This window comes from Scyliorhinus canicula, chromosome 4, assembly GCF_902713615.1.
Source record: "Scyliorhinus canicula chromosome 4, sScyCan1.1, whole genome shotgun sequence".
Classification (NCBI taxonomy): Eukaryota; Metazoa; Chordata; class Chondrichthyes; order Carcharhiniformes; family Scyliorhinidae; genus Scyliorhinus; species Scyliorhinus canicula.
The window spans coordinates 135,185,719-135,196,419 of record NC_052149.1 but is presented as its reverse complement, the minus strand read 5'-3'; the positions used below and the strand labels follow the sequence as shown (position 1 = coordinate 135,196,419).

The 10,701-nt window shown below is 46.8% G+C and overlaps 1 protein-coding gene across 1 annotated transcript in view; it reads right to left on the bottom strand.

The window, feature by feature from the left end:
* Positions 1–794: 794 nt before the first annotated feature.
* The window catches only part of LOC119965024 (lymphocyte cytosolic protein 2-like), a 220,454-nt gene continuing 210,547 nt past the window's right edge, over positions 795–10,701 (bottom strand). Inside the window, exons 20-21 of the mRNA XM_038795232.1 lie at positions 5,524–5,679; positions 795–1,380 (exon numbers count right to left, since the gene is read on the bottom strand). Of these exons, the coding sequence (XP_038651160.1) occupies positions 1,255–1,380; positions 5,524–5,679 (282 nt within the window). The 3' untranslated portion in view covers positions 795–1,254. The remainder of the gene's footprint in view (positions 1,381–5,523; positions 5,680–10,701) is intronic.

Here is a 10,701-nt window from a genome sequence, read left to right as displayed (position 1 = left end):
ATTAGATATGAAAGAGACAGGATTGCAAAGTAATATATATAAGCGCCGATACACCTGCCCTGGGATGAGGTTAAGTGGAGGTATCGATATTACTACACCCTGCTCAATGCACTGGACAGAACAGGCACCCACAAGATTAACGCAACCACTAGAGCCCGAATTAATGTTCTTCCATCTCATAGTCGAAACATTTGGCTCTCATTTAGTATTCTCTTTGTATTTTACAGGCGCGTTGTTCTATTTAAATCCATTACACCTCTGCTAACCATGAGTGGATCAGGACGCTCCAGAATTAAACAGTACAGTATAAATATGTGTCAGCAAATGCCCAGGACACCCCAGCAGGCAAAGGCTCGCTGGAAAACTCCAGTCCCCACCCAAACACCTGATCAACAGCCCCCCACCCCAACAGAACCCAGATAATGTGCAACAGAAAGGTATTCACCATGAATGGAGGTCAATAAACTGATTGGTGAGCATCAAATTAATCATTATAAATCTGGGTCCACTTTGTTCAGCTCAAAGGGGCAATGTGTCGGGGGGACGTTGTGCTGTGGGGAACGTTGTGCCAGAGGAGGGATGGACATTGTGCCAGCGGGACGTTGTGTGGGAGGACGTGGTGTGGGGGGTGAGGGCGGGGAATGTTGTGTTGGGAAGATGTTGTGTCAGGGAGGGGGCGTTCTGTTGTACCTGGGGACGTTGTGTCGAGGGGGGGGACGTTGTGTCTGGGGGGGGGGGGAATATTGTGTCGGGGGGGATGTTGTGTCGGGGGGGATATTGTGTCAGGGGGGGGGGATGTTGTGTCGGGGTTTCATTGCGTCGTGGGTGGACGTTGTATGGTGGGGGAGAGACGTTGCATCGAGGGGACGTCCTGTCTGGGGCCGTTGTGTTGGAGGGGATGTTTTTTCAGGGGGGACATTGTACTGTGGAGGACACCATGATGGAAGACGGGTTGGCGTGGCAGTGTGTCGGGGGGAGGTTGGTGGGACGGTGTGTCAGAGGGCAGACAATTTGTATGGGGGTAATAGTTACTTGTAAGAAGCAGTTACTGCCCCCATTAATCTTTTGCCACACAGCAGCTGGAAAAGTAATAAGAAAAGTTATATAACATTTTGAACTCAGTGTAGAACACGGTGGTTGGGGGGTGGTGGAGAGACTCATTTATAAGACAAGGCACACTTTCCTTCCCCCAGTGAAGGTTGTGACAGTTTCCCCAGTCTTCAGCTGTCTGTAATTCAGTGAGCCACAGTGTTTTTATTGTGCTGCAGGATATGTCAGCACACACTGATTCCTCTGCACTCCACTCCGATCTTTTCCATCAATCAGTAGAAGTGGCGCCTGTGTGTGATACTCGACAATCTCTGCCACTGACCTGAAGTTCTGTGGAAAGAACCAGAAGGATTGTCTGTCATGTCCATGTTTTAAAGGGTAAAGCTCAGGAGTCAGATTGGATTCAGAAAGCCTTGTGTTTTAATCTTTAATCTAATAAACCTGTGGTGAATGTGATTCACACTATATATAGTTGCCAATATCACTCCATGTATATATGTTCGTGATCTACTCATTGTAAGTGCATTTGCACTATCCGACCACCAGGGGAGTCGCTCTGTGAGTACGCGAGAGTTTGTACTGGGCTCCGCCCAGGACTCCTCCCCCTGGGACCGATGTGTAAAGATCAGTGCCTTAGAGCCAGCCTGCCAGTTCACCTGAAGTTCAACGACGAATAGGCTGGCTCTATTGTAAGTGTATTAAAGCCTCTGTTCAGATCCAACTACACGTGTTCGCTGAATTGATGGTTCCATCAAAACCACCGGATCGAACTCAGTGGAATATTGCGTCCAGTTCTGGGGGCTGGACTTTAGAAAGGATGTCGAAACATTGCAGAGGCCACATGATAGCGAGGCTAGGAATAGGGAGAGAGTGCAGTTGAATACGTGGCTGCAGGAATGGTGTAGGAGGGAGGTCTTCATTGGATTGTATTTGGTAATTGGAGCGCATTCTGGGGAAGGTGGGACCTGTACAAGCAGGACGGGTTGCATCTGAACCAGAGGGGCACCAATATCCTGGGAGGGAGGTTTTCTAGTACCCTTCGGGAGGGTTTAAACTAATTTGGCAGGGGAATGGGAACCGGACTTGTAGTCCAGCAACTAAGGTGGCCGATGTTCAAGACATCAAAGCACGTAGTGATGCAGTGGGGAAGGTAACACTGACAAAGGAGAGTACTTGCAGGCACGGAGATGGGTTGAAGTGTGTATACTTCAACGCAAGAAGCATCAGGAATAAGATGGGTGAACTTAAAGGCATGGATCGGTACTTGGGACTACGATGTGGTGGCCATCACGGAAACTTGGATAGAAGAGGGGCAGAAATGGTTGTTGGAGGTTCCTGGTTATCAATGTTTCAATAAGATTAGGGAGGATGGTAAAAGAGGTGGGGGGGGGGGGGGGTTGCATTGTTAATTAGAGATAGTATAACAGCTGCAGAAAGGCAGTTTGAGGAGGATCTGCCTCCTGAGGTAGTATGGGTTGATGTTAGAAATAGGAAAGGAGCAGTCACCTTGTTGGGAGTTTTCTAAAGGCCCCCCAATAGCAGTTGAGATGTGGAGGAACAGATTTTGGAAAGGTGCAGAAGTCACAGGGAAGTAGTCATGGGTGACTTCAACTTCCCAAACATTGAGTGGAAACTCTTTAGATCAAATAGTTTGGATGGGGTGGTGTTTGTGCAGTGTGTCCAGGAAGCTTTTCTAACACAGTATGTAGATTGTCCGGCCAGAGGGGAGGCCATATTGGATTTAGTACTTGGTAATGAACCAGGGCAAGTGATAGATTTGTTAGTGGGGGAGCATTTTGGAGGTAGTGACCACAATTCTGTGACTGTCACTTTAGTAATGGAGAGGGATAGGTGCGTGCAACAGGGCAAGGTTTACAATTGGGGGAAGGGTAAATACAATGCTGTCAGACAAGAACTGAAGTGCATAAGTTGGGAACATAGGCTGTCAGGGAAGGACACAATGAATGTGGAACTTGTTCAAGGAACAGATACTACGTGTCCTTGATATGTATGTCCCCGTCAGGCAGGGAAGAGATGGTCGAATGAGGAAACCATGGTTGACAAGAGAGGTTGAATGTCTTGTTAAGAGGAAGAAGGATACTTATGTAAGGCTGAGGAAACAAGGTTCAGACAGGTTGCTGGAGGGATACAAGATAGCCAGGAGGGAACTGAAGAAAGGGATTAGGAGAGCTAAGAGAGGGCATGAAAAATCTTTGGTAGGCAGGATCAAGGAAAACCCCAAGGCCATTTACACATATGTGAGAAATATGAGAATGACTAGAGTGAGGGTAGGTCCGATCAAGAACACTAGCGGGAGAGTGTGTATTGAGTCAGAAGAGATAGGAGACGTCTTGAACGAGTACTTTTCTTCAGTATTTACGAATGAGAGGGGCCATATTATTGGAGAGGACAGTGTGAAACAGATTGGTAAGCTCGAGGAGATACTTGTTAGGAAGGAAGATGTATTGGGTATTTTGAAAAATGTCAGGATGGACAAGTCCCCCAGGCCTGACGGGATATATCCAAGGATTCTATGGGAAGCAAGAGATGAAATTGCAGAGCCGTTGGCAATGATCATTTTCGCCCTCACTGTCAACAGAGGTGGTACCAGGGGATTGGAGAGTGGTGAATGTCGGGCCCCTGTTCAAAAAAGGGAATAGAGATAACCCTGGGAATTACAGGCCAGTTAGTCTTACTTCGGTGGTAGGCAAAGTAATGGAAAGGGGACAGGGGGATAGGATTTCTGAGCATCTGGAAAGACACTGCTTGATTAGGGATAGTCAGCACAGATTTGTGAGGGGTAGGTCTTGCCTTACAAGTCTTATTGAATTCTTTGAGGAGGTGACCAAGCATGTGGATGAAGGTAAAGCAGTGGATGTAGTGTACATGGATTTTAGTAAGGCATTTGATAAGGTTTCCCATGGTCGGCTTATGCAGAAAGTAAGGAAGCATGGGATAGTGGGAAATTTGGCCAGTTGGATAACGAATTGGCTAACCGATAGAAGTTAGATGGCGGATGGCAAATATTCAGCCTGGAGCCCAGTTACCAGTGGCGTACCGCAGGGATCAGTTCTGGGTCCTCAGCTGTTTGTGATTTTCATTAACGACTTGGATGAGGGAGTTGAAGGTTGGGTCAGTAAATTTGCAGATGATACAAAGATTGGTGGAGTTGTGGAGAGTGAGGAGGGCTGTTGTCAGCTGCAAAAAGATAGGATGCAGAGCTGTGCTGAGAAGTGGCAGATGGAGTTTAACCCTGAAAAGTGTGAGGTTGTCCATTTTGGAAGGACAAATATGAATGCAGAATACAGGGTTAATGGTAGGGTTCTTGGCCATGTGGAGGAGCAGAGAGATCTTGAGGTCTATGTTCATAGATCTTTGAAAGTTGCCACTCAAGTGGATAGAGCTGTGAAGAAGACCTATGGTGTGCTAGGGTTCATTAGTAGAGGGATTGAATTTAAGAGCCGTGAAGTGATGATGCAGCTGTACAAAACCTTGGTAAGGCCACATTTGGAGTATTGTGTGCAGTTCTGGTCGCCTCATTTTAGGAAGGATGTGGAAGCTTTGGAAAAGGTGCAAAGGAGATTTACCAGGATGTACATGGATTACAGTAGAATGATGGGGTGTAGATTAATTTGTTCTTAATCTAGGACAGAAGTTCGGCAGAACATCGTGGGCCGAAGGGCCTGTTCTGTGCTGTATTTTTCTATGTTCTATGTTCAAGATAGTATCAGGAATGGAGGAATTTCAATTACAGACGAGAAAAGTTGGGATCATTCTCCTTAGAGTAGAGAAGGTCAAGGAGAAGATTTAATAGAGATGTTCAAAACTGCAAGTGTTTTTGTCAGTGATTTTAGGGAGAAACTATGTGACTTTTGCTGAAAAGATAGAGAGATTGCTGACACATTCATCAGGACAAATGCAAGAATGCCAAAATCCAAACTCTAACAACAATTTACACTGCAGGAGAAACAGGTGCTGATTGGTTAATAAGTCCACTCTGATTGGCCGAGGCATTGAAATGGAGAAAATATTTCCAGGGACAGGAGGATGAGTACCAGACGCAGGTTGAAGGTGGGGAGGGGAGATGTTTTTCTCAATGAGGTGTCATGAATTGGAGTGCACGGTTTGAAAAGGTGATGATGGCAGTGACTTTAAAATGGGAATTGGATGGAAGGCACGGTGGCGCAGTGGTTAACACTGCTGCCTCACGCTGCCGAGGAGCCGGGTTGATCACGGTCCCGTGTGGAATTTGCACATTCTTCCCGTGTTTGCGTGGGTCTCACCCCCACAACCCAAAGATGTGCAGGGTAGGTGGATTGGCCACGCTAAATTGGCCCTTAAGTTTAAAAAAAGAATAGGGTACTTTAAATTTATTTTTAAAAAGAGAATTGGTATATATTTGAAAAGGAAACATTTTAATTCATTAAAATAAATCTGATGAAATATTAAGAAACCAGAAAGCATTAAACTCACTTCCTTTCCTCTCAATCCTGTTCCCAACAAGTAGACATCCGAGTCCTCCTGATAACGGATCTGAATATTGTATACTTTATATCCGAACAGCACCATCAGGACGTAAGGTTGCTGAGTGCTTCTCCTCGAGCTGTCTCTCACCAAGAAAGTACCATCCTGAGAAACACAGAGTGTGAACAACTTCTTAATCAATATATAACATTGCAGCATGAAGCTAGCACCTCATGTGCAAGAAGGTTGTGATACTTTGTGCAATGTTTGGAGAGCTCACCAGGTGGAGCCATCTTCTAATAATAATAATAATAATAATAATCTTTAATAGTGTCACAAGTAGGCTTATATAAACAATGAAGTTACTGTGAAAATCCCCTAGTCGCCACATTCCGATGCCCTGTTCAGATACACTGAGGGAGAATTCAGAATGTCCAATTCACCTAACAGCACATCTTTCGGGACTTGTGGGAGGAAACCGGAGCACCCGGGGGAAACCCAACATGCAGACTCCGCACAGACAGTGACCCAAGCCGGGATCGAACCCAGGTCCCTGGTGCTGCGAAGCAACAGTACTAACCACTGTGCTACCGTGCCAGAATCTATGGATTTAAGAGGGCTTTACCGCCTCAATATGGGGTATATACTTGAGTATGAGGAGGGGGAGGAGCGGAGAAGGAGTAGGGGAAGAGGTAGGGGGAGCGGAAAAGGAAGGAGGAGAGGAAGAGGAAGGGAAGGGGATGGGCGAAGAAGGGCAGAGGAGGAGAGGGGATGGGAGGGGGCGGGGAAGAGGGACAGTGAGTGGAAAAGGAAGGGGAGTGAAAGAAGAGGAGTGGGGAAGGAAGGAGAGGTGAGGAAAGAAGAAGAGTAAGGGGTGGGAGAGGGAGGGGAGAGGAACAGGAGGGGAAGGGGAAGAAAGAAAGGGAAGAAAGAAAGGGGAGGGAAACAGAGGGGAGGGAAGGTGAAGGGGTTTTGTTATGCTCTTGACGTAGCATAAGCTGCTTCCTTGATGTGCACCCTGACAAAGGAAGGTTCAGACTTGGAGATAGCTTTAACACATTTATTAAACCTTTAACAATTCTCCTACTTGGATTCGACACTCCTGTTAATCCTGCTATAGCTACTCAGACTGACGAACCAGTCTGCTACAATCCACGTGGTGGGTGTGATGTGTTTCAGATCGACCCTGTGTACAGACTGAGTGTCTCCACTGGAAAGGGGAAGAGCATGTGTCCTTTTATATGGGTTGGTGTAATGCCCTCCTGTGGTCGTGTCACCTCTGTGTGTATCTTGAATGTCCATTGGTTGTGTCCTATCTTACTGACCTATTGGTTGAATGTCTGTGTGTCATGTCTCTGGTGCTCCCTCGGGTGTCTAGCCAGTCTACATGTATTTACATTAACCCCTTGTGTATTTACAGTGATACATATCACCACATCCCCCTTTTTCATGTTACATATTTTCTGTACAGTGTTAAAGAAAATTGAACAAAAACAGGTAGATAAGTGATTCTATGTACAAGTTATGATAACAGTGATCATTAAAGAATAAGTCCAAATCATATGCATGAGTCCAAAATGTATTAATTATAGTCATAGAACAGTACAGCACAGAACAGGCCCTTCGGCCCTCAATGTTGTGCCGAGCCATGATCACCCTACTCAAACCCACGTATCCACCCTATACCCGTAACCCAACAACCCCCCCCTTAACCTTACTTTTATTAGGACACTACGGGCAATTTAGTATGGCCAATCCACCTAACCCGCACATCTTTGGACTGTGGGAGGAAACCGGAGCACCCGGAGGAAACCCACGCACACAGGGGGAGGACGTGCAGACTCCACACAGACAGTGACCCAGCCGGGAATCGAACCTGGGACCCTGGAGCTGTGAAGCATTTATGCTAACCACCATGCTACCCTGCTGCCCCTTTGGGGTTAGCATAAATGCTTCACAGCTCCAGGGTCCCAGGTTCGATTCCCGGCTGGGTCACTGTCTGTGTGGAGTCTGCACGTCCTCCCCCTGTGTGCGTGGGTTTCCTCCGGGTGCTCCGGTTTCCTCCCACAGTCCAAAGATGTGCGGGTTAGGTGGATTGGCTGTGCTAAATTGCCCGTAGTGTCCTTAAAAGTAAGGTTGGGGGGGGGGGGGGGTTGTTGGGTTACGGGTATAGGGTGGATTTGTGGGTTTGAGTAGGGTGATCATGGCTCGGCACAACATTGAGGGCCGAAGGGCCTGTTCTGTGCTGTACTGTTCTATGTTCTATAGTCGAGTGTCTTTCTTGTTTGGTTGGTGAGTTGGTGATGTTGATGGTGGCATTGCTTTGTAAACGCCGTCAGTGTCCCTGTGCGTAAGGAACCAAGAAGTGGTCACATCACTTTGTTGTCTGATTTGGAATCTTTTTTCTTCCGGTGCTTGTGGTAGCGATGTATGCAATCTGTGTTGTCCTGCCATGGTATGTCATTGTACTGAGCTGAGCAGTAACAGTGTCCCTCATGGGCAGAGTTATACCAGTCGTTGTTCCAGTGGAGTTGTGTCTGTCGTGCTTCTTGTCGATGTTGTTGCCTTTGGTTCGCTTCTTGTTCTTGTTATTGTTTTTGATGTTGCTGTTGTGTTTTGTTGTCGTGTTTGCTGCGCTCAAGGACCACAGTCTGTGGATAATACGAGTCCTTCACACAGTTACTCGTGTCAGTGTGCTTTGTGGCATCTGATGTTTCCTTGAGCGTTCCGTCACTGAGTTTGCGGCGCTTCCCATCTGGAGTCATGTCCGGCTTACTTGAATTAGCTTTGGCTTGTCAATTCTCCCTGTCTGGAGTTTGGTCTGTTTCACCTGAGTCAGCTTGTGGAAAGGCTCGAGCGAATGAGGTTTGAAGTAAAATGGTGTTACCGGAGTCACCAATAGTCTCATTGTGATTGTCGAGTGACTCTGTACATTCTAGCTGAGTCTGTCATGTTACATATGTGGTATGGGAAGTGGGATGCCGTTGTCACTTGTTGCACATACACTGGGTAGAGCCTCAGTACCTTCTTGTTGTTCATTTGAGCTGGGTAGACTGTCAGAATCTTCTTCTTGTTCACTGGAGCGTGGAAGACAGTCATAGTCTTCTTGCTGTGCACTTGAGCATGGCAGACTTACATCATCTGCTGCTGGTTCCTCAGAGGAGATTGCCAGACCCTCATGGTCTTGTTCATGCAAGGACTGCGCTTTGGAGTCTTGCGTTGCTTCTATTGTGGAGGCTGTCCACGAGCTCGCTGTGGAGGCTTGTGACACTGGAGTCACGTTCTGCGTGGAGACGTGCAGTTGTCTCGCTATGGAGTCTTTCATCGATTTCTGTGTGGCGGCTGGGACCCTTCGTGGTGCGTGGACCACTCTCTGTGTGGCAGGAGGCTGCTCTCTGTGGCCTCTGTGGGCTCTCTGTCTCTTGGCGTCAGGCCGCAGCATAATCCTGCACTCATGAGTCGGGATGTCGTATATGCTGGGCTGAAGATTCCCCAATCCGAAGAACTCGTCGTCGGGGTCGTCAATGTACAATACGTCTCGTTGCGGTTCGGATTTGGTACTGGGGTAGCCACGTCCCAAGGTGGAATCTTCGTCTAACTCGTTGTCTTCCAGGACCATATCATCACGTTTTGTGTCGGAGCTGGCATTGGGCTCGCGATGTCCAAAGAAGAATTCAAGATCTGAGTCATAGTCTTCAAGGACTGTATAATCTCTTTGGGCGGTGCTAACTGCTTGTTGCAGGGTTCTGCGGAGGTTGCTTTCAGCTCGAATTTCAGGCATTGTGCTGTCGTTCCAGGTAAAAGAATTGGGTTTTACGGCTTTATATATTTTTTTCGTATTATTGGACATTTCCCCTTTAAGTGGGTGTAGTCCGGGGTCTCTGATGTCACGAAGCGTGTGACGTAGGTCGTAGGAAGCGATTGGGAATGCGCAGATCGCTGTTCCTTTACTTGTGGCCTTTTTCTTAACTGCCCATGTGCAGCACCTTTACCAAGATGGCTGCAATTCAAAACTGCAGATTTCTGCTGCAAGCCTACCTCGTGGTGAGTTTTTGTGCTCTTTTACCGTTTTTTCTTGTATGCCCCTCGCAGAATTCTTGGAATTTGTTCAGGACTGCCTGGAAATCACTCTTGCTTTGCCCCTTTGAATGTTTGAAGGTCTGGAAGATTTCAGCTGCTTCTGGACCCGTGATGGTAAGTCGAAGCTTTATTTTTCTGCATCCGCCATGCCATCTAGGTCGGACGCTACCAGGTAGATCTCGAATCTCTGCCTGAACCAACAGCAGTTTTCACTGAGATTGCCTTGGTACCTGAGCTGCTGCGGAACCGGAATCTTGAACATCATCTTGCCTGGGTGCCGTTGCTGGTTGTCACTGTTCGCTGAGTTGTAACTATATGGATTTTACAGTCACTCTTGCGTACCATGTTTTGTTATGCTCTTGACTTAGCATAAACTGCTTCCTTGATGTGCACTCTGACAAAGGAAGGTTCAGACTTGGAGATAGCTTTAACACATTTATGAAATGGTTAACAATTCTCCTACTTGGATTCGACTCTCCCGTTAATCCAGCTATAGCTACTCAGACTGATGAACCAGTCTGCTACAATCCACGTGGTGGGTGTGATGTGTTTCAGATCGACCCTGTGTACAGACTGAGTGTCTCCACTGGAAAGGGGAAGAGCATGTGTCCTTTTATATGGGTTGGTGTAATGCCCTCCTGTGATCATGTCACCTCTGTGTGTATCGTGAATGCCCATTGGTCCTATCTTACTGACCTATTGGTTGAATGTCTGAGTGTCATGTCTCTGGTGTTCCCTCTAGTGTCTAGCTAGTTTATGTGTATTTACATTAACCCCTTGTGTATTTACAGTGATGCATATCACCACATCCCCCTTTTCTTCATGTTACATATTTTCTGTACAGTGTTAAAGAAAATGGAACAAAAGCAGGTAGATAAGTGATGCTCTGTACAAGTTATGATAACAGTGATCATTAAACAATAAGTCCAAATCATATGCATGAGTCCAAAATGTATTAATTATTATGGTTGAGTATCTTTCTTGTTTGGTTGGTGAGTTGGTGATGTTGATGATGGCATTGCTTTGTAAACGCCGTCAGTGTCCCTGTGCGTAAGGAACCAAGAAGTGGTCACATCACTTTGTTGTCTGATTTGGAGTATTTTTTTC